Source organism: Aythya fuligula, chromosome 1 (genome assembly GCF_009819795.1).
Source record: "Aythya fuligula isolate bAytFul2 chromosome 1, bAytFul2.pri, whole genome shotgun sequence".
NCBI classification, from domain to species: Eukaryota; Metazoa; Chordata; class Aves; order Anseriformes; family Anatidae; genus Aythya; species Aythya fuligula.
Window position 1 is genome coordinate 74,286,058 of NC_045559.1, and position 18,905 is coordinate 74,304,962.

General features: G+C 42.8%; 1 protein-coding gene across 1 annotated transcript in view; it reads left to right on the top strand.

Moving 5' to 3' along the window:
• The window catches only part of EFCAB6 (EF-hand calcium binding domain 6), a 79,066-nt gene that overhangs the window by 10,089 nt on the left and 50,072 nt on the right, over positions 1–18,905 (top strand). The window contains 2 exon segments of the mRNA XM_032186576.1: positions 8,888–9,148; positions 9,191–9,293. Of these exon segments, the coding sequence (XP_032042467.1) occupies positions 8,888–9,148; positions 9,191–9,293 (364 nt within the window).

Consider the following 18,905-nt stretch of genomic DNA (forward strand, 5'->3'; position numbering starts at 1 on the left):
GTGCCACTTGGAACTCATTCAGTCCTAGTGGGTTTTGTTTTACAATACTGAGGGGAGAGACAGACAGTAAAAACCCTGCATTGTTATTCAGTACATATGTCTCTTCAGTCACTTAAAGGAGCAGGGTCTATGAAGTGAGGTATATGCTTTCCTGCACAGTCACTTTTAAATAATTTTTCAGAACAAACATTTTCAAAGATAAACTTGGGTCTGATGTTGCAGCATGTTTTGGAATCAGTATACTAAAATTGTTTTAGTTAAAAATAACTTTCTTTAAATTAGATAGCTCATAAATGGCTTAGTGGAAAAAAATTACGAAGTCTGGTCTCTTTGTTCTATGTTGTAATACTGTAAGTGATAACATGATTCATTTTCAGCAAATGTTGGTCTTCTACATTATGTTTGTCATTTTAGTACAGTTTTTCATGTGACAACACTATCACTGTTTAATATCAGGAACACTTTTTGCTGTTTCCTGCATTACTAATTCATTCAATTGTCAGGTGGAGGAGATCCTTTCAGATTAAATCACAGAAAACTGGAAAGATTTTCATAAGGCTTTGCAGTCCTGTGATCCTAAATGTACTGGCACTATTAAGAGAAGTCATCTAAGAAAAGTCCTACAGCTGTCTTGTCCCTCCTTGTCAGATCAACAATTTATGAAGTAAGTTGATGATGCGTGAATTGTAATAGATTTAATGTAATTTCTTTTCTTACCCTATCTTTCTTCCTGTCTTTTAATATGACAGCTATAGTTGGAGGCATTAAGGATTTTGGTTTGTCTTAAGCATATAGAAAATAAAAGATTGGCGGAGAAAATGCCCCATTCCTCACATGAGCAGCATGTAAATCTCTTATTTCCATGACAATTACATGTTGGGAACTTGTCAGTTTGACATAATTTCACTATTTTAAAGGTGACACAAGCCTTTTTTATAAAGGAACAATTAGTGTGCTGGAGATCCAAGTCATTATCAAGCATTATTTAGTATTTCCAAACACAATGTAATACAAAATGAATTTAATTAATGTTATGTCTTTCCTCAGTAGTCCATTGTTGTAAAGAACAGAGAAATGAAATTTAATATTGTTAACATGAAATCTCATTTTCAATATGAGCAGACTCCCCAAACTGGGGAGTCAAAATAGCGACAAGCACAGGGAGTATGAGGTTAAGGTATCTATGTCCAAAGGAAAGGGAATTGGATTTAGGCATTTTATTGCAATAACAGGTCGATCGGGTCATAATTGGGTCTAATCTACTCTCACAGGAGCTCTAACTTTCTCTGCTTACAGTCAGTGACTTTCAGAAAAATGTGAAATTCTTTCCTACCTTTAAAAACATAATAGGAAAATCAAAGGAATCAGTTCCAGTCTGACAATTTACAACCCAGTGTCCTGCTGATCATTATCAGTGAGCAACAAACACAACAGCACCAACAGGAAATGGCTTTTGGAAAATAATCTTTGATCCTGAAATATGAACGAGCATGAATGTGATCAGTAAAACCAATTCTACTGTAGGTATTTTCCTTTCTATAAATGTCTTAGAGAAAACTTCAGGTGCTATGTATTGGGTTCATAAAAGTCATGTTTCCAGCACAGTGTGCTGTTATAACTATATGCTTTCATCATCTGTCAGTTTTATAGCTCTGCACTATGTAGCATACAATCAGTGGTCATTGATCATGAACAAGTAGTTATACTTGGAATTACCTGGGACTCAGCAGTTATACAATTTTCTAAATAATGTTTCTACCATTGTTTGTGTCAATAAGAGATCTGTACTATAGGAAAAGAGAGGAATTACAGTCACTTTGAATCACAAAGTGGTCTTTACTTGAAATTCTAAACATTCCCTGTAAGAAAACAACATAAAGCAGTGAAAGGCAGACTGGTAGGGTTTAATTCGTTGATGATTTTAGTGAATATGTATTTTACCTTTGTTTTAAAAGGATGCAAGATAAGCACTGTGAGATCAGTCTAGCAAAATGCTGAACACTGAAGTTGTTTTCTAGCAAACCCCAGGAAAAAAAATGAATACTTTTAGGAGTTCTAATAAGGTGAACGTAGAGCATATTTGCATTATCGAATTGCAGCATTGTTAAACAGTTCAGCTATCTGTGTTTAGTAAAGCAAGATATGTATCACCATAGATGGGATGAATTTAGAATCTTTTCACAGGAATGGATTCTGAAATATTCATCTAAAAGACAAGATTTGAATTGCATTGTCAAAGACATTCAGGGACATGTAGTCTTGTATTGACCATGTTTAGTCCATGAACGCAGTCTCATTCATGCTGTATTGTTTAATCTTCTCTAGCAGAAGAATAAGAGCACCTGTTCTTAGCAGTATCATTCGTCAGGGTTGTGTTTTAGAGAGCTGATGACCACACTGAAGAAGAAATGTAATTCTTATAATAAGATGAAGAGAGGATTTATACTCAATGCAATAGATGACCTAATCAATTGGAGAAATGTTTGGTTTTAGGATAAATGAGTATAAATTAGCTAATTAAGTTAGAATGGCTCAACCACATTTGAGGAGATATTTTTGAAAAATCTACTTTGTATATTACTCTTAGAGTTGTCATTCTGTGATTTAGCCTGACTCTTTAAAAACGTTTTGACTTGCATCTTCTTACCAATCTATATTTCTTTGTTTTTGTTTTTGTTTTGTTTTGTTTTGTTTGTTTGTTTTGTTAAATCTTACTTAAAACTATCCTAGGAAAACATTGTGGATTATGCAGAGGAACAGTGGGTGGCACTGTTCATTTGCTGCTCTACAGTGGTAAGAGATGCTAGGTTTAAAAATGATGTATTTTAAAATAATAACCAAAAAAAGAATTATAACTGACTCCTCTAAATGCTTACACACTGGCTTAAGACTATCACATCTGTGCTGGGAATGCCATAATCAGATTGAGGATTTAGCACGGGCTCTTTAAGGGATGCAGGGTTTTTGAGCAAAAGGTGATGAAGTGACTGAATTACATTCTGAATTCCAGTGGTTCAGCCACATCAGTCTTATTTATTTGAAAAGATACTTCTGCTTTGGGGTCTTCTACTATAATTGGACTTTTGCATTGATGTGACTCATCCTGAGGCACTTGAGGACAATAATGCTATCGCTGCAGCAGAGTAGCTGGCATGCTTGTCCCAGATGGCTACCTGTAAGATGACATTCAGACTGGGGAATAGAGGGAATAATTTTTAAGGGCATTTGGAAGCCTTTTATGGATTACACTCACAAAGCCGATGTTGTGCTGTGTTGTTCACAGCCATTTTCTGTGTGAAGTCTTCACTTCTTTTGTTTGTTTGTTGTTTTGTTTTGTTTGTTCTGTTTTGTTTTCCTCTACACTGAACAGAATTTAACAAATACTAGAAAATGGAGATTCTTTTCCCTCTTTCTCTCCATTCTGATACTTTCTCCCCTGATGTGGGTTAAATTTCTCAAAATAAATTAAAGCTTGCATTTCATTTTTTTCAGAAGAAAGGCATTGGAACACATGACACGTCAAGTTACCAGTGTGTTTTACCACAGATATTTTTTTAGCGTCAATCTAACTGCCTTTGGTGTAAGTGGAGTGCAGAGAATGCCATACTTCCCCAGTACGGTACAAGGACAGGAGCATTCTGCTTTAATCCAGGAATTCCCCAGAGCTCTGTGAACATGAATGAAATCCAGGAAGGCTAAACAGCTCAGTGAAGCAGCAACAAGGGCTTGATGACATGGGCTTTGATTTATGAGCTCTGCTAATTTATATGGGAATGAATTAAGAGGGTGATTTAACAGGCCCAGCTGACCTCTTGGCTGGACGTTACCTTCAGCATAAAAGAAGGGGCTGAACTAACAGAGCGTCTGCCCTGGACTGCTATCGTTCACAGCCAGGAGTATTAAATAAAGCCATTAGTGATTTCATTTTACATTCCTATGTCAGGTGGCAAGTTATGGTAGACAGGGGGTTCCTTCATGATTTCTGTCAGGTCTAGTGGTGTAGTGGCTGTAATCTTAGCTACTTCTTCCACCGGTGCTGCTGAGTTTGACAGGGTAGTGGTGGGTGAGCCAAGTTTCTTCCAAGTATCCATTATATAATTCAAGCGTTAATTATACATGGTATTCACAAAGAGTAACTACAGGCAGGAGATACTTTTCTTCTTAGGCTCCTTCTAGAGACAACAGAGCTCTTCCAGGTAATGATATAGTGTTTATGTTAGGTTCCTGCTTTCTTTTTGATTTCAGGAGCCTGGGAAGGCTAGTTTACAATACTTAAGGATAAGCTTCTGAATAATGCCCTTAATATATGGAAAGGAAATGTGCTACTTTGATCATCTTTGCCTTAAGACATATGTGTTATGTATTGTTCTTAACCTCTGAAATTGTTTTCAAATTCTTATTTTATCCAGGTTATGCTCTAAATATGAAGATAATAATTCTGGTGGGATCTTTTACAAGATGCTTTTGGATAATTTAAAAGTTGCTGTTCTTCCTGGTGACTTAAATGGTATCAGTTCACATATATCAAAGGGAAGCCAACAAAGGGAAGAAAAAAGGCAAAAAGAGCTTTCAAAAAGGTACTCTTATTAATGCAGATAATGTTCTATTTAATGTAAAGAAAAAAAAAAAAAGACTCAGACTGAGGGTACATGCTGCTTTTCTAATAGTAAGTATTGTCCTCAGCTGATCTCTCATTTCACAGAGATATATTCAGTTGTACAATGCTCAGAGCATTGCATCAGGAGAACAAACACATATAGATCATTCATCAAAGACCCTAGAATTCAGGTAAAAATGGTTGAGCTTCCTTTACAGAGTCCACAAGGATTATATCTCACTGAATCATTCAACAACTGCGGTTGCCCTTTAGATAACATCTGATGAGTAAGCTTGTGATTCTCTGTGGAATCAGTGTGGCTCATTACTCAGGAACAATAGTACACCTCATGGCTGTGACTACAGCAAGTCTCTAAGTATGGCCTCCATCTGTCTGAACCAGCATCACTAATATTGGCACCCATGTTATGAAGATGTTTGGTTTACTCATTTCTTATTTTGAATATATGGAAATGTCTGCATAATCCAGCAGAAAACAAAATGCAACCCAAACCAATCAACCAACCAACAAAAACAAAAGAAACTGGAAAAAAATAATGTATTCTAATATGATGAGCTTTGTTTTCCTTAAAATTATATTGGACACATGTATTTCCTTTCACTTGAACCCAGTGAAAGAAATATTTACCTTAATACATCCATTAAGGTATTCTCATTGCCTCTCCCTCATTTTTAAGGGTGCTATTTTGTAAAACAGAGGCTACTCCCCTGTGCAAAGATCATATTTTAATCTGAAGACAGGAGTATCTGAAATCAACAATTCTGTTAGTGATGCATCTTGTCACAGATCATCCTGAACCTCCTTTTTTTCCTCTTCAACTATCTGACTTCTTTTGAGCTTCACTAGCTATTGGAAGGAGGTCAGTTGTTTGAAAGCATCACCTGACTACCCACCATTCATGTTGGTTGATTGCATTATTCTTACTTCCTTAGGAAACCGAGGTGAAAGTGGTGCTGTTTGGAGGGTAGTATAACTTAAAATATAAGCTTGCCTGAAATCAGGGTAGATCATAAGGATCCCTAGTGGCTCGTGTCTCTTAACAGGCTTTGAACTCTTTGTGACTCTGTAATTACTGCCTGAAAGCAGGAATAGATTTTTTAGAAATATGTCTAACTCTCTAGTTCTTTTCCTTTCCTCTTTTTAAAGCTAGGTGGTGTGTGTGCTTTTCTGCATAAATGCGGGGCACCATTTTATCCAGTTCTTTACATACCAATTTGAATACATAGCAAAATTTATTATGTGTTCTTGCCTTATTTCTTACTAGCGTTCATTTTCAAACTACCTGTTTACATTTGACTTCTTGTTGAAGACTGATACAGAAACAGTCTTTAAGAGCTTCATTCCCCTTAATATAACCTGTTGGTAGTTTTCTTTCCATATTGAATAGAAAGCCCACATTTTTCTTGATTGCTCTTATATTATTGAAGTATTTATAGAATGAAGTATTTATAGAATTACTCTTGATGTTTTTGATACTGAATCTCATATTGTGTTATGGCCTTTCAGATTTTGGTCATGCTTCTCTTTTATACTACGATGGCATGTTACACTGATGTACTGCCAGCTCTACTTAAGTCATTTTCCCTTTAAACTCATTTCCTATGATACCTTACTTTCTTGAGTATGTAGAAATATGCTTTTTTTCATTGTTCTCCTGCCTTCCTTTTACAAGAATCATAAGCTTTGTTGTTCCATCAACACTCCTGCCTAAGCTGTATTTTCCTTTTTCAGGCCATTTCTCTTGGTTAGTTAGAATAAAATTTAGAAAGATTTTCACTTCTCTAGATTTTTCAGCATCAACAGGATACCACTGACACATTCTGATAATTGGCTGGACAACCTGTGTTCTGCTGTAATCTTTACTCTACCAGTTAAAATCTTCTTTTTTTACCCTGGATGATTTTGCTTTGCTTTTGCTTTTTTTGCTTTTTTTTTTTTTTTTTCCTTTTTTTTTTTTCTTAGAAAGAAATCTTCAGATTTCTAAAAGCTTTAAATCTAAATCCTGTGTTCCCTCTTGAGGATGTATAGTAAGCATCCTATAATTTTAGCACTCAGATTCTCTTAGGCTTTTATCAGTAGAACTCTAAATAAGGTTTAATTTACCAAATGGTAAAATTCCAAGGTCTTCCAGGAACCATAAGGACTTCCATGTCCCCTCGTTTATACCACTTTTCTTGTATTCATGCACTGACAGTCAGCATGCTTGATCTTTTCTGTCTGGCTTTGTCTCTTGTGTAAATCTGTTATGTGTGACCCTATTCAAGGTAGTTATAGACCCTCAGCTAGGTGGCTTTGGTTAATATTTTCCCATGAGCAGAGCTCCCTTTTTCAATCCTAATTGAAGGCTTGTCTATTAGAATCATAGAATATCCCAAGTTGAAAGGAACCCACAAGGATCATCTAGTCTAACTCCTGGGTCCAATCAGGACCACACAAAAAAAACAGACCCTATGTCTGAGAGCATTGTCCAAATGTTGTCCATAGCTTTGGGACTACACAAACACTTCTTGAACTCTGGCAGGCTCGGGGCAATTACCACTGCCCTGGGGGAACCTGTCCTAGTGCCTAACCACACTCTTGGTGAAGAACCTTTCCCTAACAACCCCACCTGACCGTTCCCTTTCCCAATTCCGTGCCGTTCTCTCAGGTCCTATCGTTGGTCACCAGAGATAGGTGATAGTGCCTGCCCCTCCACTCCTTTTCATGAGGAAGTTGTAGACCACAATGAGGTCTCCCCTCAGTCTTCTCTTCTCCAGGCTGAACAAACCAAGTGACTTCAGCCACTCCTTGTACGTCTTGCACTCCAGACACTTCTTCATCTTTGTAGCTCTCCTTTGGACACTCTCTAACAGTTCTATACTTTCTTATACTGTGGCACCCAAAACTGCACACAGTACTTAAGGTTATTATGAAGTTATCAAGCTTTCCAAGAATAAGCCACAAGGAAGCTTATTGAACAAGGAAGATAGCCTTCCAGATCACATGCTGCAAATAATCGTTCATTTATTTCCAGGATACACCCAGCCTTTGCCTCAGTCTTGAACTCTAGTAAAGTGGAACAATATAAAGAACATTTGAATTTACCTTCTTCACCTGTCCTGTGTTTACTTTTTCATTTTCCTGGGGGTCATTCATGCCAAGGCCTGTGTGGATAAGCAGGAGAGCATATTAATCATCAGAAAGTGGCAGGTAAAGTTGGTAATATTTTCACAATCTCTTGTATTCACACAAGATAGAAGACCTCTCAGAAGACCAGGTCACTTCAGGAGATGAGTCCACCTGACTTACTCAGAAGAGATCCACCAGTAACTGTCATATTTTGATTCCTCTTGGGATGCGTAGAGTTAATGTTCCATGTGCTATTCAGATCAGAGAATAACTCTTCATTGGCATATTTTTAGAAAGAGAGTTGAAAGTTTAAGATTATCTTTAAGTTTAGGGAATACTATAAAATATACTTAATAAATCTATAAAAATAGGAGTGCTGAATATTCTGCATTTTGCTTATATGGAAATACATGCTCTCAGATTAAACAAAAGTAATTGTTCTATCTTTCCTTTTCATGGGGTAAATCCATAACAAAGGCAAAATATGTACAAGTGGGACACGTTACATACCCTTTAATTTAATTTATTTTCTGTCTTTTAAAGTTATTAAATATTTAATTGTTATTTACATTAATGGCTTATTGATGAAGGTTTTGGTATTGCAGCAGAAAACTTATACCGTTAATATCTATAAACTTTCTTAGAGAGCCTGAAAAAGAAAGGTATGCTGTCCATTCCTCACAAAGGAGAAAAATAAAAAAAAAAGGGGGAAAAAAAAAAAAAAAGGAAGTGACCTACTTGGGATCCAAGAAGAGGAAATTTCACCTTCACAGGAAAAAAGGTTATGTCCCAAGTGACATTTTATCCTTTTAAAAATCCATGTAAAGACTTTAATTAGCTTCTTTCATGTTGGCTTAGTTCTCTTCTGTTAACTCAGTATGTATTAAAGGATGGAGGTTGGTCCTTAGCTGACGTAAAAACCCAGTCTCATTATAAACTAAGCCTGTGATTTGGAGGTCTAGGATCTCAGTTTGCAAAATAAATACTGCAGAGCAATGTCAGTCTGTTTGTATTTTTAAAAGCAAGCTCTTTTTAAGAACCAGCTATACTTAAAAAATGGTTGCACAATATAGGCCTTGGAATCAATGTGTGCTTTTACTTGATCAACCTGTCATTTTCTTTTGCATCAAAAAAACTTCTGTGTCCATGTCTTGTTTGTAGTTAGTCTTGTTCATTATTGCTGATCAAATATTTGAAACTACAAAAAATAAGCAATTTGTCTTCATGCAGTCTTTCAATTTTAGAAAGAAGCAGATTGAAGATAAAGCTAACAAATACATGTATGCCAAGTATAGAACTGTTGATGAAGTAATTAAAAGGCTGACGGACAGCCTTTTACAACAGGTAGCAACTATTAAAGAAAGCTTTTTTACCTACAACAAGCAATCATATGGGAAAATTAGTAAATCTGGCTTGCGGAAGGTAGGAAAAATGTTTTTCTCTTTCCTGTGCTTTTTCCAAAAGGATGCTTATTGTCTTATCATTGTGCCTGCTCACACAGCTAGGGTTAAATCCTCCAGGATTGTTTCAGTCACTAATGAGCTAAACAGGCCTCATGAAGGTTATGGTATGAGAAAGATTCTCAGCTTGTGTTAAAAGACTTAAAATTGTTATACTATAGCAGCATCTCACCTAAAAAACTTCAACTGCTTGCAGTGTCAAAAAGAACATGTATGAATTGGGATTTGCGAGACACAGTTGGGACGTGGAGGTCTAATGTCAGCTCTTGATACACCTCTTATGCAAAGTGAGTGGGCATATCTTAAAGAATTGCTTAGCCTTAACTCAGAGTATTTTAAACCGTCTTTGTAACTCCACAGTAGTAATTGTTAGGAACTGGATATCATTACATGAAGAATAAGTTTCTTAACAGATGACACTTTAGTGAGAATTATGTAAACTAGTTTTATGTCATCTTTCAGATTTCTGAGCTTCATGCTCCTCTGAACCTCTCATGGACTTCAGTGTGGCTTGTAATCATGCTGCGGTCAGGGGAGTTCCCTGGGGTCCCTGGCTGTCTTCCTTGGTCACTCTTGCTCTGCTTTCAAAGGCGTTGTATAAAGGATATCTCCTAAAGCCATGTAGTAGCATTTCAGGGTGTTGACTGTTTTCCAACAGGAAAGGAGAACCTTCCTCTAACTCTTATATGAGTTCAGGTGATTTGAGCATGTTGTAATTTTCCACTGTAACATTTTTGGGGAAAAAATCCACAACAATATGATTGTGTTGAAATTGTATAGTTTTTCCTTGCCAAGGATTCCAAATGGATTTTGTATGTCTTTTTGAGGTATGTTTTTATGTGGAATTCCCAGGGCCCATTGCTGCCTTGACTGCTTATCTAACTCTGTGTGTTGTCCTTTAGATAGACTCATAAGGTCATGGATTTGGGATTGTAGCTGTGATGCTGATGGCACCCAGCCGTACATTTCTTTCTTTCCACATTTCAAAGCAAAATGCTTTGTTGAAAGTTGACATGGGGCAGGAAAAGAGACATGATGGCAGTAATACTCCCCTTGTCTACCTAGGTTTAAGCAAGAGCTGCTGCTAAATAGTGTTATGATAGTAATTCATACTCTACACTTCATCCAGATACTGAGGTAAGATAAGAGTTGGAAGGTCAAAAAAGAATTGTATCTTTGAAAATGGCCTGCATAGTCCCTTGTGAAAATTTGTCCCAATCTATTTTTACTGTGGTTCAGCAATAAACATAATTTTCCCATCCATGTTCCATGGATTGCACATGTTTTTGCCAGCTACTGTTGTAAATGTACTGGCAAATGTACTGGCTGTAAGGGGATGACAGATCTGTTGCCTTCTTTTCCCCCCTTCTTAACATAAATGCATGATGCATATGATAAGATGAACACTCAGCTATTATAACGTCTTCCCCCATGAATGCTATAGTTACATCTAGCCACATGTCTTCATACCCTTACGTAGATATCTTTCTGCAATGGTGTGCAGAAAGTGAAATTGCTTTGAAATGAAGGGAAGGGAAAGAGGGAGGACAAAACACACAAAATATTTTTATTTTTTTCTTAAAATTTTCTTGTTAACAATTAACAATTAAGGATGTGTTAAAGTGCAGCTCATCCCTGCCATATGATATCTGATCTGATATCTGTGGCACATACCTTTGTGACATACTGGCTTTGGTTGCTGCATTTACACTACAATGTGATACCTGAGAGGCTTATTTGTTGCCTGCAGCTAATGCAGTAACATGCATTTTGTCACTCTTAGGGAGAATAAACTCATTCTGCCTGCTGCTTTATCTTCTCCATTGGCTGTCTGCATACAACTCATATTTAAGATATTTGTCTAATAACAAGCCATTGAAAGTTAATCTTTGTGATTTCATTGTTCTTTTATTACACTAGTCATGATGCATTTCTGAAGTTTTGGCAATATGTAAAGGGTAAAAAATCACCATTTATGTGCAGCCACATATATGCAATACTGCACTGTAGTGTTCTTGAACCCTCCGAGCTCAGCAGAACCCAGCTAGGTGGAATATTGTCCAGGATCTCTGCTCTGCTGTTGCTGCTGCTTTTCATCATTCAAAAAAAAAAAAAAAAAAAAAAAAAGGCCTGTTTCCCTGCAAAAGTATTGGTCTGTTCTGCCCGTTATGCTGAGTGAAATAAGCCTCCTCTGGACTGAATGAGGATGAGAGCTCTGTGAATAGGGCTGATTAAAAGGGATTTCTTGTTAGAACCAAAGTGGCTGACTACCTTATGTCTCTGGGAGCTGTCTGGACATGTGTATTTCCAGGTGAAATGCAAGCTGAAACTGAGTCGCCATCACTCGTGATCTTCAAAAATCTCTGAACCTGTTACAAAACCAAGGGGTTTTAATCACTGTCCAAGTGGAATTTCAACTGGAAGTTTTTGCATTGCTACTGCTTTAACTTTCCTGACATTGGACTGTGAACTTAGTCACATGGTCTGAACTTTTGGGTAGACCTGTGCGGTGTCAAGAGTTGGACTTGATGATCCTTAAGGGTCCCTTCCAACTCAGGATATTCTATGATTCTATGATTCTATGACATTTCTACCAAGATGTTCATCAACCCCTGCCCTGAATTGTTTAGGAGCACAGCTGCTTTTCAACTTGTGGAGTTTCAGTGGTCAATAAAGAATCATAGAATATCCCAAGTTGGAAGGGACTCACAAGATCATCAAGTCCAACTCCTGGGTCCAATCAGGACCACACAAAAACCAAACCCTATGTCTAAGAGCATTGTGCAAGCATTTCTTGAAGTCTGGCAGGGTCAGTGCCTTCACCACTTCTCTGGGGAGCCTATCCCAGTTCTCAACCACCCTCTTGGTGAAGGACCTTTTCCTAACACCCAGCCTGACCCTCCCCACTCCCAGCTCCATGTCATTCCCTTCGGTCCTGTCGCTGTCTCCACAGAGCAGAGCTCAGCACCTGCACCTCGACTCCCCTAATGAGGGAGCTGCAGGCCACTATGAGGCCCCTCCTCAGTCTGCTCTGTTCTGGGCTGAACAAACCAAGGGACCTCAGATGCTCCTCTCTTGTCTTGTCCTCTAGACCCTTTATCATCTTTGTGGCCATTTGCCGAGGCGATCGGCTCCGGGGCAGGCGCGTTCTGCAGCGGAGCGGGGGATCGGGCCAGGCAGGGCTAATTTTGTCCGGCATCGAGCCTACTAGAGGGAGCCGCCAGGACCCGGCAGCCCTCGTGAGGGAGGCTGACGAGGCGAAGGCGGAGCCAGCAGCGTCAGCGGCGGGCTATTTAAATCGGGACCCACCGCCATTTCACTGCCATTTGCCGAGGCGATCGGCTCCGGGGCAGGCGCGTTCTGCAGCGGAGCGGGGGATCGGGCCAGGCAGGGCTAATTTTGTCCGGCATCGAGCCTACTAGAGGGAGCCGCCAGGACCCGGCAGCCCTCGTGAGGGAGGCTGACGAGGCGAAGGCGGAGCCAGCAGCATCAGCGGCGGGCTATTTAAATCGGGACCCACCGCCATTTCACTGCCATTTGCCGAGGCGATCGGCTCCGGGGCAGGCGCGTTCTGCAGCGGAGCGGGGGATCGGGCCAGGCAGGGCTAATTTTGTCCGGCATCGAGCCTACTAGAGGGAGCCGCCAGGACCCGGCAGCCCTCGTGAGGGAGGCTGACGAGGCGAAGGCGGAGCCAGCAGCGCCCCCTCCCCAGCCCTTCAAAAGCAGCCCCTAGGGAGCGCGAGCGACCAGGAGCGCGGCGAACAGGGCGGGCAAACAGGGCGTGGCGCGTCAGAGGGAGTGGCGCGGCAGTTAGCGCAGGCAGGGCGCGCAGGAAGGGCAGAGCGCTCCCCCTACACACAAACAACACCTCGTTAACAACAGCCGTAGCTAGGCGATAATGGTCGCCACCAGGCACGGCGCGCTCTCCAGAAAGTCGGTACACACGCAGACCGACTACCCGTTAAAAAATGCCGCAGTTCAGGTCACCGGATGCAAGGAGTGTCTGAGCCTGTTGCTGCCATCGGCGGGAGGCAGAGAAACTGCGTGCGTGAGGTGCGAGCAGGTGGATGACCTGGTCCGCATGGTGGCGGAGCTCAAGGAGGAGGTGGAGAGGTTGAGGGCCATCAGGGAGTGTGAGCGGGAGATAGACTTCTGGAGTAACTCCCTGCAGGGCCTCAAGGGGAGGTGCCGAGGTGAGACTCCCCAAATGGGGGCGGACCCCCTGCCCTGTCCCCGTCGGGCAGAGGGAGGGGATCTGGGAGCTGAGGAGGAATGGAAACAGGTCCCTGCTCGACATCGCAGGCGATGCTCTCCCCTTCCGGCCCCACCTTCCCAGGTGTCCTTACGCAACAGGTTTGAGGCCCTAGAGATTGAGAGGCCGGTGTGTGAGGAAGAGGTAGCAAATGTTCCCAGGAGGATGCCTGGAGCGAGGAGGTCGACTCCGCGCCTCAGGACTGCCTCCACCAAAAAAGACAGGAGGGTTATTGTTGTTGGTGACTCGATTCTTAGGGGAACAGAGGGCCCTATTTGTCGGCCGGACCCTACCCGTAGGGAAGTCTGCTGTCTCCCTGGGGCCAGGGTCAGGGACGTTGCCAGGAAGCTTCCTAACCTGGTACGCCCCTCTGACTATTACCCCCTTTTGATAGTCCAGGCGGGCAGTGATAACATCGAAGAGAGAAGCCTCAAGGCTATCAAAAGGGACTTTAGGGGGCTGGGTCGGTTAGTGGATGGAGCGGGAGTGCAGGTGGTGTTTTCGTCCATCCCTATGGTGGCAGGGAGGAGTTCAGAGAGGACACGGAAAGCCCACCTGTTAAACACGTGGCTCCGGGGCTGGTGCCAACGCAGAAATCTTGGGTTTTTTGATCATGGGGCACTTTACTCAGCACCTGGCCTGATGGCCGCAGACGGGTCCCTATCTTTTAGGGGAAAAAGGATCCTGGGCCAGGAACTGGCAGGGCTCATTGAGAGGGCTTTAAACTAGGTAGGAAGGGGGATGGGGCTGAGGCTAGGATTGTTGGGGCTGTGCCAGGGGGAACAATGGCAAGGCCGGAGGATAAGGCAATGGCCCAGCTGAAGTGCATCTACACCAATGCACGCAGCATGGGTAACAAACAGGAGGAGCTGGAAGCCATCGTGCGGCAGGCAGGCTACGACTTGGTTGCCATCACGGAGACGTGGTGGGACCAGTCTCATGACTGGAGTGCTGCAATGCCTGGCTATAAGCTCTATAGAAGGGACAGGCAGCATAGAAGGGGTGGTGGTGTGGCTCTCTATATTAGAGAGTCTTTCGAGGTTGTAGAACTCGAGGTTGGGAATGACAAGGTCGAGTCCCTTTGGGTTAGGATCGGCAGGGACAACAAGGCTAGTGTCCTGGTCGGGGTCTGCTATAGACCGCCGAACCAGGATGAGGAGACGGATGAGGAATTCTACAGGCAGCTGACAGAGGTTGCAAAATCATCAGCTCTTGTACTCGTGGGGGACTTCAACTTCCCAGACATATCCTGGAAGCACAACACAGCCCTGAGAAAGCAGTCTAGGAGGTTTCTGGAGAGCGTGGAAGATAGCTTCCTGACGCAGCTGGTTAGTGAGCCTACCAGGGGAGGTGCCCCGCTAGACCTTCTCTTCACAAACAGAGAAGGACTGGTGGAGGACGTGATCGTCGGGAGCTGTCTAGGGCAGAGTGACCACGCAATGGTGGAGTTCACTATTCTTGGCGAGGCCAGGAAGGGGACCAGTAAAACCGCTGTATTGGACTTTCGGAGGGCTGACTTTGAGCTGCTCAGGACACTGGTTGGTGGAGTCCCTTGGGAGGCGGTTCTGAAGGGCAGAGGGGTCCAGGAAGGCTGGGCGCTCTTCAAGAGGGAAGTCTTAATGGCGCAGGAACGGTCTGTTCCCACGTGCCCAAAGACGAGCTGGCGGGGAAGAAGACCGGCCTGGCTCAACAGAGAATTGTGGCTTGATCTTAGGAGGAAAAAGAGGGTTTATAAGCTTTGGAAAAGTGGGCAGGCCACTAAGGAGGACTTTAAAGAAGTAGCGAGGCTGTGCAGGGACAAAATTAGGAAGGCCAAAGCTCATCTGGAGCTCAATCTGGCTACTGCCGTTAAAGATAACAAAAAACGTTTCTATAAATACATCAACACAAAAAGGAGGACTAAGGAGAATCTCCATCCTTTACTGGATGCGGGGGGAAACTTAGTTACAAGAGATGAGGAAAAGGCGGAGGTGCTCAATGCCTTCTTTGCCTCAGTCTTTAGCGGCAATACCGGATGTTCTCTGGATACCCAGTACCCTGAGCTGGTGGAAGGGGATGGGGAGCAGGATGTGGCCCTCATTATCCATGAAGAACTGGTTGGTGACCTACTACGGCACTTAGATGTGCACAAGTCGATGGGGCCGGATGGGATCCACCCAAGGGTACTGAGGGAACTGGCAGAGGAGCTGGCCAAGCCACTGTCCATCATTTATCAACAGTCCTGGCTATCGGGGGAGGTCCCAATCGACTGGCGGCTAGCAAACGTGACGCCCATCTACAAGAAGGGCCGGAGGGCTGACCCGGGAAACTACAGGCCTGTCAGTTTGACCTCAGTGCCAGGAAAGCTCATGGAGCAGATCCTCCTGAGAGTCATCATGCAGCACTTGAAGGGGAAGCAGGCGATCAGGCCCAGTCAGCATGGCTTTATGAAAGGCAGGTCATGCCTGACGAACCTGATCTCCTTCTATGACAGAGTGACGCGCTGGGTGGATGAGGGAAAGGCTGTGGATGTGGTCTACCTTGACTTCAGCAAGGCTTTTGACACCGTCTCCCACAGCATTCTCCTCAAGAAACTGGCTGCTCTTGGCTTGGACTGGCGCACGCTTCGTTGGGTTAGAAACTGGCTGGATAGCCGGGCCCAAAGAGTCGTGGTGAATGGAGCCAAGTCCAGTTGGAGGCCAGTCACTAGTGGCGTCCCCCAGGGCTCGGTGCTGGGGCCGGTCCTCTTTAATATCTTCATCGATGATCTGGACGAGGGCATCGAGTGCACCCTCAGTAAGTTCGCAGATGACACCAAGTTAGGTGCGTGTGTCGATCTGCTCGAGGGTAGGAAAGCTCTGCAGGAGGATCTGGATAGGCTGCACCGATGGGCTGAGGTCAACTGCATGAAGTTTAACAAGGCCAAGTGCCGGGTCCTGCACCTGGGGCGCAATAACCCCAAGCAGAGCTACAGGCTGGGAGAGGAATGGTTGGAAAGCTGCCAGGCAGAGAAGGACCTGGGAGTGATGGTGGACAGTCGGCTGAATATGAGCCAGCAGTGTGCTCAGGTGGCCAAGAAGGCCAACGGCATCCTGGCTTGTATTAGGAACAGTGTGGCCAGCAGGGCTAGGGAGGTGATCGTCCCCCTGTACTCAGCTCTGGTGAGGCCGCACCTCGAGTACTGTGTTCAGTTTTGGGCCCCTCGCTACAAGAAGGACATCGAGGTGCTTGAGCGGGTGCAGAGAAGGGCGACGAAGCTGGTGAGGGGCCTGGAGAACAAGTCCTGCGAGGAGCGGCTGAGGGAGCTGGGCTTGTTCAGCCTGGAGAAGAGGAGGCTCAGGGGCGACCTTATCGCTCTTTTTAGGTACCTCAAGGGAGGCTGTAGCGAGGTGGGGGTTGGCCTGTTCTCCCACGTGCCTGGTGACAGGACGAGGGGGAATGGGTTTAAGTTGAGCCAGGGGAGTTTTAGGCTGGATGTTAGGAAGAACTTCTTCACTGAAAGGGTTGTGAGGCATTGGAACAGGCTGCCCAGGGAAGTGGTGGAGTCACCATCCTTGGAAGTCTTCAAAAGACGTTTAGATGTAGAGCTTAGGGATATGGTTTAGTGGAGGGCTGTTAGAGTTAGGTCAGAGGTTGGACTCGATGACCTTGAGGTCTCTTCCAACCTAGAAAATTCTGTGATTCTGTGATTGTTTGGACACTGCAATAATTTTGTCTTTCTTATACCATGGTGCCCCAAACTGCATGCAGTACTCAGGGTGAGGCTGCACCAGAGCAGAGCAGACTGATACTTCCCTTGACCAGCTAGCAATGCCATACCTAATGCACCCCAGGGTACAGTTGGCCCTTTAGACTTCCAGGGCATGGTGCTGGCTCATACTCAACTTGCTGTCAACCAAAACCCCCTGATCTCTGTAGAAGAATATCTAGAAATAGGTGTCTACTACCACTGTAAGCATTATGGGGAATCTACCCTGGCCTTCAAATTCTGCTTCAGAAGAATGTGGGACTCCCCGTATCACAGCTGCAAGCCACGTGTAAATGTTTTTGATACATCATGTTATCATAGATGGCACTGGGCACCAATATTCAGGCAACGTAACCTGTCCCGAGTGCATATGGTTGGGTATTTTGTTAAACATTTTTGGGTAACGCTGAAGTTAAGTGATCTACATTGTCTACTGTTCTTTGGAGGTGTGCCAACCTCACTGCCTACATTTATGTCAAGTTTGAAAAGTGCTACTCTGGCCTACAGACTCATCTAGAGCAGCCAGGTAGCCAACGTACAGTTGGACAGTGTTGCTTGTCCTCCAGGGTGGAACAAGTTAATCACACAGTAAATAATATAGTGATAAACATAAAAGGATGCTTGCATTTGGATTTGTTATTCCAGGCCAAACCATAGAAATGGGCAAAGGATGTCTGCCTAATTTAGAAGTAGATAAACTCTGTTTATTTGGATAATGTGATGTAAGAGTAGCACTAAGGGAGGAATAGGGACAGAAGGGACACTAAGGGACAGAATACACACATTCATCAGAATGATAACTGATTGTACATCTAAATAACTAAAAACTACAGACATAAAATCTCCAGTTAACCTTTGTAGGGTTATACCAAACCTGCCAGTTGTCTGTGTTTTTCTTTACAGCTAGCAGCATAAGGACACCTTTTAGCTGCTTGTTTATGCAGTACCAAAGGTATGAGGAGGGTTAGTGAAGGGGGATGTAGAACTTAATTTCCTGTACCAAAGGGTAATGTAGCACCTCTGGCTTCACTGGCCTGACTCTCCTAGTAGCAGGGCAAGAAGGCATACACCTTGCCTTTGCACCTTGGGACTTGGATTATTATTAATGTAGTTGGAAATCAGGAAGATGGCAACTGAAGTTTTTTTTCAGGTGTCCTGGAGTAAAGTCCACAATTTATATTATATATGTGGGTTCCCTTTTGTGAAGGGTTACAGTATCTCCTTGCTGTGAGGTTGTCATCAATCATCTTCCTTTAAATAAGACTTAGAAACTATTTACATGTATTTTGTGAGCTATTCAGCACAAGACTACGACCTAGTCTTAGAATTTAATATGGCTTAATCTTGCATGCAGTTTTGGAAGAATTTTATCCCTTTTTTTTTTTTTTCTCTCTAGATGAAAGTGCTAATAGTTGAGGCTGTAGTCACCAACATTGCTATTGTGACTGATTCTCTTCAACTTTGATTGGATTTGTATGGCCAGATTTTCTTATCGCTACTATTTAAGCATTTGATCTAATGGTAAATCCATATTCAACTGACCATAAAATGTACTTGCTTATCCAGAAGCTTTACATCCATAGAAAGGAATGGTAATTTGCTAATTATTCTTATTTTTAACACTCTTTATGTGTTCAGCCATTTAATGATTTTTTTTTTTTCTTTTAATCTGTGCAATTAACTAAAATAATAGGAGTAATCACTGTAGGAACACCTGGAGAACCAGGACAGAGCTGTGCA